Source organism: Micromys minutus (genome assembly GCF_963924665.1).
Source record: "Micromys minutus genome assembly, chromosome: 23".
Lineage (NCBI taxonomy): Eukaryota > Metazoa > Chordata > Mammalia > Rodentia > Muridae > Micromys > Micromys minutus.
This window is the reverse complement of record NC_137958.1, coordinates 856,928-877,035: the sequence shown is the minus strand read 5'-3', so window position 1 is coordinate 877,035 and position 20,108 is coordinate 856,928. Positions and strand designations below refer to the sequence as shown.

Below are 20,108 nucleotides of genomic sequence, written 5' to 3'. Positions count from 1 at the left end.
CCCTCTGCTCTAGTTCTTCTTCTACGGCTGGGATGCCTCCAACTCCACAATCAGAAACTCCCCTGGCCCCAACACTGTCCTACAGAAGAAACGGAAACCGGTTGTATCCTGCAGCACAGTTCCAGCCAGTTATCTCAACTGAAAAAATGGATATGGCAGTAAATATGTGAATTTCTAAAAATGTAGCAATGCTTTTAGGAGTGGGCTGCCTTGCACGGGTGCCTTGGCCTCGCCAGTGGAAGGCCCCATGACCTGCTGGGTAAGGGCGTTGCAGTGTCTCCCACCTGAGTAACGGACCACGTGAGGCTGTCACAGACGTCGGAGAGGCCGAAGCAGAAGCACTCGGAGCAGCCCTCGGGGTTTCCGTCCTTCAGGTTATAGAATCCTGGCTTGCAGCGATCACAATTCTCTCCCTCAACATTTTTCTGTAAAAAAAAATTAACTGCTGAGGCTGGTGTTTCCAGACAAACAAAATGATATGACATACACGTGGGATTGGTAAGGAAAGTCCACAAAAACAGGGAATAAATACTCGGTTAAATAAATATTCAAAGAACGTGGGAAGCCTCAGGCCTTGAGTATCTGAGTAGAGCCTATGACAGCTTGCCTGATTCTGTCACCAAGAAGAAGTCTAAAATGTCTAAGTCTAACAAGTCTAAGAGCTTGGTCAGTACATTGAAATAAACTTGTTTTGTTTTCATTTTGAGACTGGGTCTTACTCTGCAGCTCAGGCAAGTTGGCTTGCCTCAACTTCTCAGGCAAGCCCTCCAGACACCCCGCCCAGCACTGGGATTACAGGCATACACAACATGCTTGGCTTGTGCAAACACTTTCATACTTAAAGAGGGCTATATAACTGTTTGTTTTACTTATAAATACTCAAGCTTCTTCTGGGTCACATGCAACATAGGCAGAAGACTCTGCTTTTATGGGAATAAGACAGAAGGTACAAACAGGAAATCTCAAGAATTCCAGGGAAGTGGTTATTAATATCATATGGCCAAATAAGACCCTTCTCGGGCACTGTGTGTGTGCATTCCTGTGATTATACAATTCTCTGTCAAGAGAAATTCAAGATAACAGATCTGCCTTTCATTAGAGTTCTGGGAAATTCAGTATGTATCTGGTTCTCCTCCAAACACGGATCTGGACGGCAATGCCACAGAAGGAAGAAGTGCCAAGAAGATGGCATGCAGTATTGGGGTTCATCTAGGAAGTCACAGAGACACCTTGAGAATACATGGTCATTACCCAGAGGTGCTTATCCATCTCGCTATGACAGACTGCTTCTACTTAAGCCTCCTGCTCTGCACAGTACTCCATCTGAGCCAGGGAGCAGAGAACCCCAGAAGAGACTCAAAGTTTCCTTGATTTCCACACTCACCTTACAGAGACATGGCTCTGTGCATGGGTCCTGGTTCACACTGCCAATGGTGCTGCAGTCACAGGGGACACAATTCGGGAAACCCCGGTAGCCAAACTGGCAGCGGTCACATTTGTCTCCTGCATAACCGTTCCTGCACGGACACTGACCCGGCCACTTCCCTGGAGAGAACATTAGCACTGATTAACACATGAAGTTCTGGGTTCAAAGCGGGGCCTGCAAGCTTTCCGTAGAGGGCCAACGCGTGCCAACTGCAACCTCTTTGAGCAGGATTTCAGAGAAAGCTAAGTAGACAGTCACTCGCTGCCGAGGACTACACACATGCAAATGTCACAGCTCTGTTTAAACACAACGGGGTGCAGATATGGCCCATGGGCCACAGTTTGCTGTAGCGCAGGTATAAAGGGAGACACTAAAATTAAGACCCACAGGCAGAGCCACCACATGATGCTGCAACTCCATTCCTAATCCCAGATTAATAAACCACAAACACCCACAAAATAGCTGTATGTGAAGGCTCACAGCAGTGTTATTCATAACAGCTGGAAGGTATGAATCACCCAAGGCTTATCCTCTAAAGATTTGTGAACGGGCATTCCACAGCTGCAGATAATGTGTTAGATTCCCTTGGTGACTAGAAACATTAGGTTTTATATATCCACTTGCCAACTGATACACACTTCAGTATGTAATATGTGATATAGCTAAATGAATATTACTGTGCAATAGAACTGTGATGCCCACATATCAACATGGCCTTCCTAGACCCAGAGTAAGGGAATGAAGTGAGTCACAGAAGCCCCGCACAGTAGAGTTTATGTTGAAGATAATAAATATCTGGTGGACAAAAATCTCAACACTAGATGAACTCCTCACATATCTCCATCCTGGCAATAAGTCAACCCCGCACAATCAGCGTACCCCGGTTCAACAGCACAATCAGGGCACCCCGGATCAACAGCACAAAGACAGACCAGATCCTTACCATTGGCTAAGTTGGCATGGAGGTCATCCTTGATACAGACAGAACTCAGAGACCCCACTGGGTCACAGTCACAGGGACGGCAAGGCTGGTCCTCATAAGGAGATACCTGCAAGGCAGAAGTTGTCCTGGGTGACCTCCCCAGAAATAACAGCATGGTTTGGAACAATAACCGCAATGTTACCCGCAAGGTATCATGGTCCTAGTAAGGGTGAGACTATCACAGTGATTTTGTGCGATGGAATGTAGATGTCAGGACGATAAAATGGCCCCAGGCAAGAGGCTCTAAACATTTTTTGATGGTGAGAGCAACATGACATCATCTCTTCTTTCCACCGTTCCCCTCCTCTAGGTCTTCCTGCAACAGTTGGACATCGCCAGTGAGCAAAGCCCACTCCAAGAGTTCAGATGGGGGCTAAGTAAATGCATCCCATGGCTAAGGTATGGCCCCTTTAGTTATTAGCTGAATCTGCACACTTATAGTTAGAATGTATACCTATATACCTCACAGGACCCCAACTTAAATTAAATAACAATAGCCACAGATTCCCACTTTAAGAAAGCAAGCCTCTGTAGGAGATGAAACTCTGAAGAACACTGGTCCTGTGGAGTATGAAGAGAGGAAGCCATTCTTCAGAACAGAGGCTGAGAGTTAGTGAGACGTGTCTCCCATCAGCGGAGCTCAGCCGGGGAAAGAGGCACACTTACTTTGTGAGGTCTGTAATACTGGTCGATGCAGGTCTCACAGTTAATCCCTGTAGTGTTCTGCAAGCAGTTGATGCAAACCCCTCCTCCAATGTACTGCCCAGCAATGTTAAGGCTTCTCCTCTCCTTTGCAACATTGTTGTCATAGTAACAGTCTTTGGCTTTGTTGTGACAGTTGCATTCTAGGAAATGTATTAATATCTCAATTAACACACATGTGCCCCAGTTAAAGAAAACCCTCATTTTATGAAGCCTCTGTGTTTTAAAATTCTAACATAAATAATTCTGTAAAATGTAGGCAAGGGCTGGAGAGATGCTCAGTGGTTAAGAACACCAGCTGTTCTTCCATAAGTCCAGGGTTTAGTTTCCAGCATCTTCATAGTGACTCACAACCATCCTTAACACCAGTGCCAGGGCATCCAACGCCCTGTTCTGGCCTCCTTCATACCAGGCATAGGCTACGTGCACATAAAACACACATACACACTGAATAAATGAATACTTTCTAAAAAGATACAGGCAATAGGGGATAGGAATCGCCATCGAAATAATTAAAAATACGGAATGGGTGTGGTAGTGCGCACATGCACACCGTCTCACAGTTTACAGGCTGAAGCTTGGCAGAGAGTCCGACCCTCCCTTGCCCTGTGTAAGACTCTGTTCCCCCTCAGAAAATGATATGGTAGGCTGGATCGGGGCTTGGGTGCTTTTTGAGTAAATGTGAGTCCCAGGTCTGAAATTGAAAGCAATTCTGGGAACTGGAGAGATGGCTCGGAAGGTAAGAGCGCTGGCTGCTCTTCCAGAGGACCCGGGTTCAATTCCCGGGAACCGAGTTGCAGCTCCACTCTGGGGCTTTGATGCCCTGTCCTGCCCACTAGATGTGCAAGTAACGTAAAGACACATAAGCAGGACATAAGCAGGCAAAACGTGCAGAGACACATGGAAAGGCTAAACTTAAAAACAATGGCTTTTAAAAAGCAATTCTGCAGAGGGACAAACATTACTACGTCATTTGCCATGCCAGAAACACCAGAAAGTACATTCAATTTTATTTGAATGGCATATTCAAATAAATATATATTTCAATTTCATTTGAAATATTTATTTGACATATTTATTTCAAATACATATCGATTTTATGTGAATAGCATTCAAATAAATATATAAAATTATTTGAATAATATATTCCCTATTAACATATAACATAAATGCTCAGAAAAAATGCTAAAAGTATGGGAAGGAGGGAGATACAGTGAAGAAATTTCAATTTAAACATATTTGTATTAACGTGTGTGTGTGTGTGTGTGTGTGTGTGTGTGTGTGTGTGTGTGTGTTTGGGGTGGTATATAGTATGTGTAGTTCATACGAGTGGAGATCAAAGCCAGTTTATGGGAGCTGTTGCTTGCCTCCCACCATGTGGATCTCAGAGCTCAAACACGGGTCACTGGGTTTGGTGGCAGTGCCTTTACCTGCTGAGCCACGTAACCAGCCAAAGTGACAATAGCTCAAGATGTTTTTCAGTGATCGAGCGTTTCTAAGCATGGCAGACTCCTATCGGTACAAAATCAAGTATCTCTAATAAACAAACACAGTGGCTAAGAAACTGGGGCAAATCCGTGAATCTACAATGACCCCTTGGCCCTTAACAGTTGCAGAGGCTTGCTGGCTTTGAGCAGTGTTTGAAATGCTGAAAACTGCATATGTAGTGTTTATGACAATCAAGATGCCATGAGTGTAGGAAGCCAGACCTTAGCTCTCTGTGCTGTAAGCACACTTACCCTCACATTCGTTACCGGAGGAAAGGGTTCCGGGCCTCCAGGGCTGCTGATGGTAGCCAGGACAGCACGTATCACAGCTCTCACCACACGTGTTGTGCTCACACTGACACTGTAGTTGCTGGGCAAAGCAGGGACACGAAAGGAGAGCTCAGAACTTTACCTGTGTATTAGCCTTCATTTTACTTAAGGAAAAATAGCGACCATGTGAAGTCAATATATGGTAGCTCTTTACGGTGACGGATCTGGGACTGTCTCAGGCTGTCCTGCTAGCAAGTTACTGGTGTTGCACTTCTGCACGAGTTGCACGCATAGCCCGATTACAAACAGATGTGTGTTAACTAACAAGAATGTTCTTTAAAAGGATGCTTTTGACTTTACGGGTTGGGAATCCTTATCAATAGTTTGATTAAATATGAAGAGATTTTAGTGTAGTTTGGATGATGATTCTCTGATGCTTATCATTATGTTTTCCAGCATCGAGACTCAAAAGAGTGGGCAGACAGACGACTTAGCGTCTTTCTTGCCATCAAGCCTGACAACCTGAGTTCCACTCCAGAGAGTCACATGATGAAATAAGAAAACTGGGGTGTGTGAGTGTCTGACCTCTACATGTGCACTGTGGTATGCCCCCAGAATGAATGAATGAATGAATGAATGAATGAATGAATGTTTACAAAATAGAATGTGGGCTGAGGGCATGTCTCCTTGTTGAAATGCTTATCTAGTATGCACAGGACCCTGAGTTCAGTGCCAAGTAGTGTAAAGATTAAACAACTAGAATTAAAAATAAGTAAAATAAATAAAACAGAATAGTCCTACTTAAATGGGTACAAAACTCTCAAGATTAGAAGTAAATAATTGGTTTGAAAAGAGTTCTCTTACTCTTTTCAAATTGTTTACTTAGTATTACACTAAACAAAGTATTTTCCCTTATTCAGTATCCACAATAGTGGAAAGATAGCACACATAACTTATATCAGCACATGCCCGACTCTCTTTTAAGAATATGGAAGACTGTGGAGTTGACAATCTCTTGTCTTAGATATCTTACTATAAATAGCACAGTAAGGACTTATTAGAAATATGCCCTCCAACCAGAGCAAATTGATGACACTGCTAAAACCAAAGCCAGTTAAGATGTCTAATTTTTAACAGTTGGTTTGATGCCTCTCACTGTCTGCCTTCAGTAAAGACGGGAAAATGCTGCAGCTACATCTTCTCTACCGAGGTCCCAGTAAGTCGAAAACTCTAGAACAAACCTTTGTTTCTTCATCCCAGGGGCAGCTGCTAGCATGACCAGAGCAGATACACATGCCTCCAACGGAAATGTCTTTTATTGAATAGTAATACTAAGAAAAAAAAAGAGTATAACAGACAGATGTTAAAAGCCACCTTCATGTCAGTGTAAATAATCAATGGCACCCCACAAATATCTCTCCTGGCTTTGGTACTCTAAACTTAATTACACGCACATTTAAATTTATTACACACAGAGAGTCTTGGTGCTCAGTTGAAAGCAAGTGTGCTCAGATTATCTCATTAAGAGGATCTGATGGACTAAAAGAACTTCTCAACATAGTTTCTCCGTAAGCCAAACACCCTCTTCATCATTCACCCTGCTCCATTTTGTGGGAGTTTCAGGGGTTAGAGGGTTAGGGTTATTGTAAGGGTTAGGTTAGGGTTAGAGAGTTAGGGTTAAAGGGTTAGGGTTAGGATAGGGTTAGGGTTAAAGGGTTAGGGTTAGGGTTAGGATAGGGTTAGGGTTAGGATAGGTTAGGGTTAGGATAGGGTTAGGGTTAGGGTTAGGGTTAAGATAGGGTTAGGGTTAAAGGGTTAGGGTTAGGGTTAGGGTTAAAGGGTTAGGGTTAGGATAGGGTTAGGGTTAGGATAGGGTTAGCGTTAGGATAGGGTTAGGGTTAGGGTTCATGATTTTGTCTCTTCATGTTTATAGCTTTTCTTTTTTATTTCCTATTTCTATTGGTTGTTTCCATTGCATAGAAATGTGCTCACTAGGATTGTTGATTTGGTATCAGTTCACTGCTGACTCCAGGCATTATTTCTGTTGACATTTTGTAGGGTTATCTGTGCACCTGACTGTGTCAGGTAGAAATGATGGAGAATCACTCTTCAAACACACACTGCACATCTTTGATTATTTATTGCATCTTGAATAACATCTTTACTAAAAAAAATGAAATATTGGCAAATCACTTAATGCAGTAAGTACCATTGAGACCATGATTGGATGACTCAATATTGTTTAACAGTCTTTCAAATCCCTTCCTGTATTGATCTGAAGAATGGATTCTTAATGAAAATCTCAGCAAGTGTCTTTATCTTTGGGTAGAAATTAACTAATTCTAGAATTTTTTAAAGAAAATATAAAGGATCCTAGGCATGTGCTTGGGTCCATCTTGTTCTTTTAATGGACCAGAATTCAGTTCCCTGTGTCTGTGCTTGTCAACCTACAACTGCCTGTAATCACAGCTCTAGGGGACATCATGCCATCAGCTGATCTCCAGAGGCACACATACATATAGAATATGTTTACACAGAAACACAACAGTACACAAAAATAATCATTTAAAATAGAATGCCAGGAACCAACAGTAGCCAACACAGACCAATATACCTGACCGTGAAATTTAACAATATAGTGCCTGGCGATGACATTTAACAATATAGCAACTGACCATGAGATTTAACATAAATTTTCAGAAATCAAATGCTTTGTTATTGCCTAAGGTTAGACCAATGTATCAGTGGCATGAGGTTAGATCAGTGCACCAATGTGACAGTCGCTACAGAAACAGGCTCAGAATAATAAATGCAAACAGTGCCCAACAGCAGGGTCGGAGTAGAAGAACCCATGGGGGAGTCAGTCAGTCATTTCTGGCACTTGGCTCTACACCCTCACATGTGTAAACAAACACTAAAGCTCCTTTGGGATGGATGGCCAGTGCAGACACTAGGACCAGCAAGCTGCTAGAAGAAAGGTTAGGATAACATCTTTGGCAATCTGGAAAAACAGGTATTTTTTTTGAGAGGCCACAGAAAGTTGATACTACAAAACAAATGACAAAAAAATAAATAAGATGGATTTCACCAAAAATGGAATCTTTATTCATCAAAAGTCATGGCTTTTAAGTGAACAGAAAACTTCAAAGAGAGGATTTCCATCACCTGATCTAAACACAAAATAGACACCCCCCACAAAAAAGTGTTATGAGTTCTAACAGGCTCAACCCGGGTCATCAGAGAAATACAAACGAACAGCACTGGGGTGAGCCACAGCATGGCGTAATGACATGGCGTCCCAACAACCCACTGTGTCTGAATGACACACCACATGTTTGTGAGTGTGTGTGATAGGCTCAGGGATCACACGTGTTGCTGGTTTGGCTAAAATATGTCATCTGCTTTGAAAAAAGTTTAGCAGTGTTACACATCCAGCTACCCACAACCTAGTAATTCACTTCGAAGTGCTGGGAGGTACATACAATATTTGTCCACACATGTATTTTCTACTCAACAGGACACTTAACATGTAAACACTTTCTTAAATAGTTCTCAAATTTTATCATTTCAAATAGAAATTAAAATGCCTGAGTCACTAAAGCTCAGATGTGGAGCCAGGCTAGAATATTTAGGACAAAAGCCATTACATTTTCCAGGTGACTACTCCATGGGGACAAGTAGGACAGAGCTAGGAGACCTGAATGCTGGGGTCATCACCTACAAGCTGGGTTTATAGCAAATGACAGGGGACAACCATCAGTAAAATATGAATAGTTGGGAAGGCAAGAAGCCAACCAAAGGAAATAAAGAAAAGAATGTTCCCCGAAACCAAGGTTGTCCAGTGGCCAGGGACACTGCCACATACTTACAAATGTGCCCTGGAACAAAGGTTTTCACAGTGGTTAAGGACCCCACCACATACTCACACGTCTTGTGACAATGGGGTCAAGGTCTCTGAGGTCCCGATGGCTAAGGGTCATGAGGTCTGCATTGAGTGTTCTGATGCGCTGCAGACGAAGGCGTATGTACCGTGCTGAGGTGAATTCCAGCAACTGCGGGGAGGGGTCATCAGCACTGGGTCTGCCATTGATAAGTGATGTGTGAATCTGGACACAGGCAAATGAACATGTCAACTGTATGCACACGTAATATGTACACATGAACAATAGAGCCCTGTGACAGAATCATTGCAAAGATAAATCTAAAATCTGGGCTCTGTAAAAGCAAACAAAAACCTCTTCTAACTTATGTTAGGTACTCATAAACAGGGACCCTCGTTTTTGCTGCCTCGGAGATTTCTGGAGCTCCTTCAGTACTTCTCCCCGTATTGTGTGGGTGGTCTTTTGACATCTACTGTTATCCTATAGCTTCTCAGAAACAAATGTCCGATGGCATGAGCAGACCAGTGAGGGTAAGGAAAGTATGTCCAAACTCAAGGATGCCCACTGTCTTAGTTAACCTCTGTACCTGTAGAGCTTCCCGCCCAGCTCCCACCGTAGAGTGCACCTAAAAGTTTGTACACGGCCACTCATCAAGCCAGGCGCTTGATCAGCGCACTGTTCCAGTCAGAGTTTACTGAAGCATACATTGAGCACCTAGCTCTTGAGCAGTTCCACCCGCCACACCTCAAAAGGGAGAACCAGGAGCTACACCTTTCAGAAGCACCTTTTACCCTCTAATCTTCATCCTTCCCTGTTTGAGTAAAGACAAAGTCTTGCTATTTATTCCTCCAACTCATGACCTCCTGCCTCAGCCTCGGAGCGCTAGAATTACACTTAGTGTGCCACCATGCCTGGGTTCTCTCCAGAATAACGAATGCTCTTAACCTGGTCTTATAGAAAGATTCTAAGGGGGGTAGAGGACAGCAGTGAGATGACTGAGAGAACCCTGTGTTGGGAATATGACACTAGCCAAGGCTACTTTAAGTAGTGAGGTAGCCACATGCACACCTTTGGGTTAAGGGTAATTGCTCAGCTTAGGCTCCTATGAGAGGTATCATGGCGACATTTGAGGTAGGGGGCTCAGATGACAAAAAGCCGTTTCTGCGGTGCATACCGTACCTCTCCATGCTCAAGTGGCACCAGCTTGGAATAATACGAGGTGCAGATGACTTCGTTGTCAGCTCTGTAAGTGGGAGGTCCCCGCCGTGGAGTTATTTTGTAGCGTGTCAAACACTCTGTATCGCTGACTGCATAGTACTGCCAGGGTTTGAACCTGATGCCATCCACAGAGCGCTCCAAGATCCAGTTTCCAGGCCGAGGGGCGTTGGCAGCTTTAATGATGATGTAGGCGACTTGAAAGACCTGAAACCCCATCCAGAATTAGTAAGTCAAACACAAAATGTCAAACACTGCAAGGACTCGCCTGTGCAGAAAAGAGACCAATTTGTAGGCACCAAGTATAGAATTCTGGCTCCTAGGGGCTGGAGGGAGGACAGGGGATGAATGTTGGGTACAAACTTTCAGATGCACAGGACAGGCACGCTGTAGTGGTCCAATGAATAACAGTGTTTTTACAGTAACAGTCCTGTGCCCTGAATTTACTAAACCGAGAAACCTTCTGTGCTCTGGCCACACACAGACAGTAACTCTGGGCATACAGATGCATGAGGGTCACATGATGATGGGCACGTACAACGACCCCTACGCTGTACACATTAAACAAGTGACATTTTCAAACAGTCAGAGGAAATACTCAAAGCCCAGAGGGGTGATTATCCGGGCCTCTCTATGCTTTTTGAGTACAACTGTTCACACCTGACAGCCAGGGACACGTGCTGCTGCTGGAACTGTTTTCAAAATAAACCACAGCAAAACATCTACTTAACCCCTCCTACCTCTGAGACCATTAGCACTGCTGTAGGGTGGCTCTGCTGTTTCCAGTGTCCTCTGTCAGCAGCTCACTACTGCAGCTTTACTTTCCCTTAATGGTGGTGTTAAATATCTTTCACACAGTGAATCAGAGATAGCATTGAGAAGGAAAGCTCCTCACCGCTTACTAGGATGGCTAAAATCTAAAATGTAGACAATACTAAAGGCTGGCAAAGATGCGGTGCAGCAGGTACACAGGAGAAGCCGGTACCACAGATCTCACAAAACTGTAAATACTCTCTGGGTAAAGGCAATAACCATGCTATCTAGTAATTACCAACTCCATGAAGATTTACTCAGAGGTGATTGCAAGCATTCCGTTTATAACCATCCTAGCGTGGAGCCAGTAAACAGTGTGTCCATAAGTAAATGATGCACAAACGTGCCTGTCAGTGGTTAGACAACAAACTCCCTGGCTGCAGTCAGACGCACTTCTAACTGAAAGGGGCTCTCCAGAGGCAGCATGCTGCAGGACTCCAACTCAAGGACTTTCTGGAAAAGGCAAAACTATGGACATATAAAAAAAATCCAGAGGATGTCAGGGACTTGGGGAGGTAAAATGATCTTATGCTGGCCATAATTGTGGGCATATGTTATCATGCAGTGGTGAAAGTACTCAGAACATGCACAACCTAGAAGAGTGAACTATAGGCTTGGTTAATGAAACACAAGGAATGAACACGGGGCCATTGTTCACAAACGCCCCATGCTAAGTCAAGATGTGCACCAGAGGAAGAGCTCAGCATGATAGAGTGAAGAATATGAACTTTCCATCCACATCCCTGTGAGCTTAAAGCTCAGTTATTAACTAGACAACAATGATGTCATCCGGGAAGACAAAGACAGGAGGACACTGGATGAGGGGTGAAGGAAAGAGCTAAACGTAGCTCAGGTTTGAACAGCACTTTTGATCTCCAGCCCCAGACCAGCACTAAGGAGGCATCATCTCTCCCATGGCCCAGCACCACCCAGAGCATTTCCAGATGTATTACGAAAATGTGTGTTTTCCTGGAGATTCAAAATCTGCCACAAATTCTGTGCTCAAGTTAGTGAGAAGATGCTAGATTCTACTGTTATGAGATTCTCTAACATCACTTGTAGAAACCCAAATCATTGTGTGTGTGTGTGTGTGTGTGTGCACGCATGCACACATGTGTGTAACGTGCATGTGTGCATGTGTGCGTGGACAGGTGTGTATGCATTTGTATGTGTGTGCACATAAATGTATGCACTTGTGTACTCGTGTTTGTGTACGTGCATGCATGTGTTCATATGTGTGCACATGTATGTGTGTACTCATGCACTCATGTCTGTTTGTGTACACCTGTAGAAGCCAGATCTTCCATCAGGCATTTTGTCATAGCAACACTGAAAAGTAACTCATGAACCAACATCTGTGGACCTGGGTTTGTTAGGGACTTTGGAGCAGTGCCCTCAGAATAGCAGGGGACTACTGCATACATAACACATATGTACATGTGTACATAAAATCCTTTGTGTGTTTGCAGCTATCCATGCACTTTTGTGTGTGCATGTATACACACAGGACATAAAGTTACCATCTCTGAAGTTTCTGGTTTCTGTTTGTCTTAGCTGTTTCCCACCTACCATAGCTTACTGATTTCAGGACACAGGGACTCCTTAGATGTGACCTTTCACATACCAACAGTGGACTACTGTTTCTAAGGAATTTGGGGAATGACCACACTGTCTCCTTATTAAAAACAACTGTTCACCCACACAAAGTATTTCCTGGCAGAGGTCAGCCTGTGGGAGCCATGGATACCTGACTGGCTCTCTTTCTTGCAGTATGTCCTGCTGTAAGGTAAGGTAGTCACAGCATCTCAGGAATATCAGAAGTACGATGGCTTGATACATGAAGACAGAGGAGTATGTTCTCCTGTTTGCCCATCCCTGAGCACTGGGCAGCTGTTTTTCCGTTACTATTCACCACGGGGTAGAGACAATGAGTGTGCGGGCCAAAGACAACTTCTCACGTGCACAGGCATACTCAGACTTTGCAAATAGAGATACCAGGGAAGCTCCCTTTACAGTGACAGTGACATCAAAATGAAATGTATTTGCCCTTACTTCCCAGTGTCACACTCAAAACCAAGGAACCAGCAGGCTTAACACCAGTCTGTTAAGAACACTCAGTGATCGTCTCATGGAATCCTGAACAATCTCACGACTGGTCTTGTGCTTGGTTTACATATTTGAAAATTGTTATTGTACATTTCCACATGAATCCAGGCACGCTCTTTCCAAGTCCTTAGCTAGAGCTCTTACTTCAGGGAGGAAGCACTGACCCCTGAGCAGCACCCCAGTTCTGAGCGCTCCTTCTATAGTGATGACGGCAGCAGCTAGCTCTACGTCTATTTAGAAACTCAGCTCCATATCTCAAAATGCAGAGCAGCCATTGCTCTGGGCACATCTGCATCACGGCAGCATAGGATAAGCAGGGAAACATTGGGGGTGGGGGACATGCAAAAGCAGCCAATATATGTCAATTTGAGTGATACAGTTCATTACAGCGGCACCGAGTTATTAGGCTGAGCTAGTGGCGGCTCACAATTGCATTCCGAGGACAATGACAATGCTGCTTCCTGAGCGTCACTGAGCAAACGAAGACAGTCTCACAGGCACCGAGTTCTATTCCATAAGAAGTACCTGGGCAGTCTGTGCCATAGCTCTCCGCCATGGCAGCTTCTAAAGATGTGAAGGAAAGGGCAACCAAGGTGGAAAAGACTAGGCCTGAACTCGCAGATTGACAAGAGCCCCTCTATCAGGAATCAAGCCATTGTTCTCATGATCCCCTGGTCATCCTCAAGGTCCCCAAACCAGAGACCAGGAAGCAAACTGAGAGAGGAATGTGGGCTGTGGCTCTGGACACTCTGGCCTTGTTGCCTCCAAAGCTCTCCTGCTCTTCAGAACGGGAGCCAGAAAAGAAACAAGCTGGACTCCGCTCTGCGTCAGATAAGGAGGAAAAGGATTCTGCAGAGTCTAGATATGAACTTTCTCCACTGAAGCCAGCTGGGGCCGACCCCTCACCCCTTACTTCTGGATGCGACTGCATTCGGGGATAAGAGGTGGCTGACTCAGGGTGAGCTCGGAAGGCAGCTCAGTAAGGTGCTTGCCATACAAGCACAAGGATCTGAGTTCAATCCCCAGAATTTACAGGAACAACTCATGAGATGGTAAGATGAATTGGAACCAAAGCCCCTTTCCGGGGGGATGGAAGTAGAGACAGGCAGATCTCCAGGCTCCAAGGCAGTTTGATAGCTTAGTCAGTTTATTGAATTTCAGAGTGGTGAGGTGGGCTGAGACTATTGGCTAGTCAGCAGAGTGCTTGTGGCCTTGCAAGTACAAAGAACCGTGTCTGATCCTTAGGTCCGGAATTTTAAAAGCTGGGTACCATAGTATGTCCTTGTAATTCATGGTATGTCCTTGTAGCCCGGGCACTGGAGAAGTTAGAGGTGCATGAAAACCTGTGGCTTCCTGGCCAGCCAACGCAGCCTAGCCTATGAACCCAGGAAAATGAAAAATCTTATATCAAAAAACTAAGGTGGTGGCTCCCGAGGGAATGACAGACACTCAAGGTCAGCCTCTGGTCTCCATGCTGTTCACATGTACCTATACGCATTAATCACATGCACAAAAAAAAAGAAGATTGAAAATTTTCAAGATGAGCTGGATAAATAGCAAGTAAGTTTCCGGCATCCACGTGCTCAGGTGTGCAAATGCACATGCATCCATTCACGCACATGCACCTGTACATACATCACATGCACACATGGAAAATGAAGAACTTAGACACACATGGGGAATGTCATGTGAAGACAGCACTTGCAAACCAAACACACACTGACCTGTCTCAGAACAGTGAGGAAATATGTCCCTGTCCTTTAAGCTGCCCGGGCGGTCCCAGCTGCCCAACTGACAAAGCCCCCACATCGATTCCAGTTGATGAGCAGCTCTGACAATGAAGAAACAGAGCTTCTACTAACATAAAATCTTAAGCCTTTGTCCAAACAAAATCCATGAGACTTCTGCTGCCTTTTTAAAACCCATGCTTGAGACTAAACTGTCTTCTCTCAGCAAAGCCTGGCTGCACACGAGCTGGAGCGTCTCCATCAGACTCTGAGTCGCTGCTGTCCTGCCAACGCTGCAGCTGACCCGGTCATTTCCACGTCCACTTCATGACAACTTCCCACTTGTTAGTGATCCCCAGAACGCACATGGTCAATGTCACACACTGAATGCTGCCTTCCCACAGAAGCCACAGGAGTTCTGCAGAGCAAATATGTCTGGAACACAGAAGTCTGAGAGTACAGATAACCTTGTTCCCAAGGTCTGACGTTGTTCATCCCCAATGTTCTCTGTGTTCTGGAATCCACAAGGGCCAATGACACATGTACGCCTCTGGGAATTCCCCAGGGACGGCCCTACCGGCCCTTCTGTTAGTGACTGAACAGGGAGGACTTTATTTTTGACATTCTCAGGGGAAACAACTCGCCTCAGACAAAAGGCATCTAGGTTAATAGTTAACTGCATTTCATAAATCATATTACTTGATGATCCCCAAAGAAGCAAGAAAGGGTTTGTACCTTGTAAGCTTTGTTGCGTCGGAAACTATCAGATAATAAACTTATAAGCACCATTTGGGGGGCACATCTTACTCAGGAATGAAGAAGCAATTGTCAGAGAAGTCTTGTCCAACACTGAAGGTCCTAGCAAAGCAGTAATAGGCCACAAGACAGGATGTAGCGAGGCAGGAAGCCCGGGATCTTGCTGGGCAGGCTGCCTCTAGAGGAGAAACTACTGTGAGAGGCAGGCTGTCTGCCTCACTAACGTGCAGCCTGCACAGGTAGCTACAGAGAGTCACAGAAACAAAAAAAGAAGTTTGGATTTGCTTTTCTCTCACTAACACTGATATTAACATGAGATGAGCAGGTCAAAGTCTAGTGGCTTCTCCCTCCTCTTTTTAATGTCTGCCTTTTCTTCGCAGGGGGAGGGTGTCGGCTGTGATAAGCTCAGACCACACAGGTTTCTTACCCTAATACTCTTAAGAACATCGCAGAACACCAGGGGGCACGCATTTTTTGATCCACGCTGAGATATATAAATGCCCAGTGCTGTAGCCAGCAAGAAGGCTCAGAGATAGTAAAGAGGGCTCAAGGAAAAGTAAAGAATCAGCTTTAATCAGTGATCTGCGAAAAGAATTTTAAAGATGTCCGCTGGAGGAAGACCTGCTTTCTGTCAGCTGGAAAGGCTGTTTCAAAGAGCTCAGCAGGAAGCTGCCCATCCTCCTAGAGCCACCCTCCAACTGGAGAATGACTAACAGTGTTTGCTATTTCAAAACAAAAATGTTGAACCACTTTCTCTGACAAGATAAAACTGGAAAGCAGGGTGCTCTCTGTTCCTAGGCCGTGTTCTGGAACCTTCTTGTTACCAAATGTTCTTTGTGGGGCTCTTCCCTTTCCGCTTCTCTTTGAACCTTCCAGAAGAAAGCCTAGGGGCCCTCAGGGCGAGATGAACCTGGCTGTGGCAGGCAGTAACAGTCCAGTCCAGACCCGTTGGTACAGAAGTACAGTTCCTGTTCCCAGCCAGATCTGCCCGGGTTCTACTTACACAGTCTTCACCTTCGAACTTACACTAGACTTTTCCTATATACTGAAGCTTCCATTTTGTTCTTGTCAAAACAGAGGAAGCGATATATAAGTGTCTCTTTCAATGTCTTATGGGGGTGGGTTGGAGGCTGTGGCTTAGCTGGATGCATACCTCACAGTTGAGGGAACACAAGTATCTCCACAGCTTTTCACCTGTGATTGCGGCAGAGTTTTCTGAGAATAACCTTTCAAAACAGGCCTTTGGGAGCTCTGGGGCAGTACTTACTCTCTTCTCTAGAGCACAAGCAGGTAAGAGGAAGATCTAGGGAGATTCCCTACAATGACACATGACGCTGAGACGCAAAGACACTGGAACAACCTTACGTTTAAGGATCATTTGAGGACCACAGATGAACTGTCTGATGTGATAGAGGGAGTGTAATCGGTGCTGCGAATGCAGCTCCAGCAGAGGGTCAGCTGTCTGTGGACAAGGCTGCCTGCATCACAAGGAGAAGGAGGCAGGGGAGTATTCAGATGCAGCAGGGGAGTTCTGTCTAGTTTGGAGAGGTGTGGTGGTCTGAGAAGTTCCATCCGAATGTGAGTTTGAAAAGAGAAAACAAGTGCTCAAGAGGCAAAGGGACAGAAAGAGCAGGTCCCCCGCATAGAACACAGAGACTGCAAGAAGTCGACGTGGCCATCTAGACAGTTAGGAAGGGTGATGGCTGCCTACCTCGTAGGTTTCCATAACCTATAGCCATTTTCTTAAACCACTAAGAACCGTAAAATGGAGCAGGCCAGGGCCAGCAGCCGTGAAGGATCATGGGACTAGACTCTGATGCTTGGGAGTCATGAAATAGGGTGTAGTGACTTCACAAAGGTCAAAAGAAAAGAGCAGAGACACCAGCAAGAGGTCCTAATGAGTTCCTGACATCTAAACATAAATGGGAAAGAACAAGAGGGTAACGGAAGGTTTTCCAGCTCCAGATTACTAGTCTACACCAGGAGGACTCTGGCTCCAGCTCCAGATTACTAGTCTACACCAGGAGGACTCTGGCTCCAGCTCCAGATTACTAGTCTACACCAGGAGGACTCTGGCTCCAACTCCAGATTACTAGTCTACACCAGGAGGACTCTGGCTCCAGCTCCAGATTACTAGTCTACACCAGGAGGACTCTGGCTCCAGCTCCAGATTACTAGTCTACACTACACCAGGAGGACTCTGGCTCCAACTCCAGATTACTAGTCTACACCAGGAGGACTCTGGCTCCAGCTCCAGATTACTAGTCTACACCAGGAGGACTCTGGCTCCAACTCCAGATTACTAGTCTACACCAGGAGGACTCTGGCTCCAACTCCAGATTACTAGTCTACACCAGGAGGACTCTGGCTCCAGCTCCAGATTACTAGTCTATACCAGGAGGACTCTGGCTCCAGCTCCAGATTACTAGTCTACACCAGGAGGACTCTGGCTCCCAACTCCAGATTACTAGTCCACACCAGGAGGACTCTGGCTCCAACTCCAGATTACTAGTCTACACCAGGAGGACTCTGGCTCCAGCTCCAGATTACTAGTCTACACCAGGAGGACTCTGGCTCCAGCTCCAGATTACTAGTCTACACCAGGAGGACTCTGGCTCCAGCTCCAGATTACTAGTCTACACCAGGAGGACTCTGGCTCCAACTCCAGATTACTAGTCTACACCAGGAGGACTCTGGCTCCAACTCCAGATTACTAGTCCACACCAGGAGGACTCTGGCTCCCAGCTCCAGATTACTAGTCTACACTACACCAGGAGGACTCTGGCTCCCAACTTCAGATTACTAGTCCAAACCAGGAGGACTCTGGCTCCCAACTCCAGATTACTAGTCCACACCAGGAGGACTCTGGCTCCAGCTCCAGATTACTAGTCTACACTACACCAGGAGGACTCTGGCTCCAACTCCAGATTACTAGTCTACACCAGGAGGACTCTGGCTCCCACTCCACCTCCTGTCTCACTGCGGGGACAGTCTGCACATTGGTACTTCTGCAGCCAACAGTAACAATGAAAGGCTTAGGGCCTCATTCCTCCTCCACACCTCTCTCCAAAGCACACCACCCTAAAAGCAGTGAAAGCAAATGCCCCTCTCATTAAACCTCACACTCAACAGAGGCACTGTCTATAAGAGCTGGGAAAATCTCTAGTGAACCAACTCCACAAACACTGCCCAGTGAGTTACACATTTACCACCCCTAAGAACAGTAAGGTATATTTTCTTTCCTTTGGTCACTGACTGAATCATTAACAGCAGTTTTGCACTGGAGTGATCAGAGAGCTCCCTTTTTGTGCAGGGGAGAGCTCACTCTAGGTGTGAATTCTTCACCTGAATACTTTGTGAAGATTCTTCTTTTGTTTTTTTTGTTCTTAAGACATCTTACCTCACCCAGTATCTCAATGTGGCCAAATATTGAACTGTCAAGTTAGTACACTTAAAGATCATCAAAAATAACATATGCATATGAAGAACTTTATGTATGAAATATTTTGGTTATTTAAAAAGTATGGTGGAAATATAAAACAGTGAGGTACTGTGAAAAATAGAGTAGTGTTTCTTTAAAAAAAAATCCCACCAAAAAATTACCATATGGTCCAACAATTTCAATATGGCACGTGCCCGGGAGAGATGGATGCATTTAAAAGTTATTTATTGAACAATGTTTATAGCAGCATTATTCAGAATAGCTAAAAGTTGGAAACAACCCAAATGTCTGTCCATGGATGACTGATTAGACAAAAATTTGGAAATACCTACAATAGATCTGGTCTTCAAAAGGAATAAATTTGGATAGCACCTGCAAGATGGGCAATCCTAGAACACTTTGCACTGAGGGAAGTATCCCAGACACAGAATTATGAAAATATCATTGTCTTATTTAAAAGGTGCCTAGAGTCATCAGAGTCACAGAAAGAAGTGTTGTCAGGGTGGAGAGATGGCTCCAATGTGTTCTTCCCGAGGACATGAACTGTGTTCCCAGGATTTGTGTCCCATAACTGGGACTCCCCAATGACTGCAGCTCCAGGGAAATCCCATACCTCTGGCTTCCGTGGGCAACCAGAACAACAAACATATGTCCACTTCACACACACACACACACACACACACACACACAAGTTAAGATAAAATGATTATTGAGATAGGAAAGAAGGAAAGCTGTTATGGTGGCCAAGAGTGGGAGAGAGCAGTAGAGTTAGGGTTTGGTAAGTCAGGAAGATAAAGAGGATCTGGGGTGGGGGTGGGGGTGGGGGTGGGGACGGCTGCATGAGGAACGTGTACGCTAAATGCCTCTGAACTCTACACTTTAAATGTTGAAAATGGTGAACTTTATATTCTGTATATTTTGCAAGAACCAACACACTGGGAAAAAAATAAAGAAAATGTGGAGCGGGAAACTGAGGCAAAGATGCAGCTGTCCACGGAAGAGAGAGAGGTGGAGCACACACTGGGATGAGCGGGGTGCAGTGTTTCCGAACAGGGGCCGTCTAGAGAGGCCAATAAGCCATCGAGCTGGAGTTGCGGGAACAGTGCAGAGGGTGACTGAAATAGTGTCCTCCTTGTGACGCTGTTTCATTAGGTTCTGACTAAGCTCTAGCAAGTGAAGTCATTTTACCGAGAGCAAACTCAGCCCAGAGCTGCTAGGGCTCCCGAACACTTCTCCCAGAGGTTGTATCCTGAACAAAGTGTAACCAGCATGGGACCCCAGCTGAAGGCTAGAACCAAGTT

The 20,108-nt window shown here is 45.1% G+C and overlaps 1 protein-coding gene across 1 annotated transcript in view; it reads right to left on the bottom strand.

Moving 5' to 3' along the window:
* Positions 1-20,108, bottom strand: part of LAMA1 (laminin subunit alpha 1) — a gene marked incomplete at both ends in the record, with an annotated part of 114,882 nt that overhangs the window by 64,105 nt on the left and 30,669 nt on the right. Inside the window, 8 exons of the mRNA XM_080936531.1 lie at positions 285-425; positions 1,385-1,545; positions 2,370-2,475; positions 3,075-3,253; positions 4,850-4,967; positions 6,109-6,198; positions 8,794-8,973; positions 9,928-10,170. Of these exons, the coding sequence (XP_080792657.1) occupies positions 285-425; positions 1,385-1,545; positions 2,370-2,475; positions 3,075-3,253; positions 4,850-4,967; positions 6,109-6,198; positions 8,794-8,973; positions 9,928-10,170 (1,218 nt within the window). The remainder of the gene's footprint in view (positions 1-284; positions 426-1,384; positions 1,546-2,369; positions 2,476-3,074; positions 3,254-4,849; positions 4,968-6,108; positions 6,199-8,793; positions 8,974-9,927; positions 10,171-20,108) is intronic.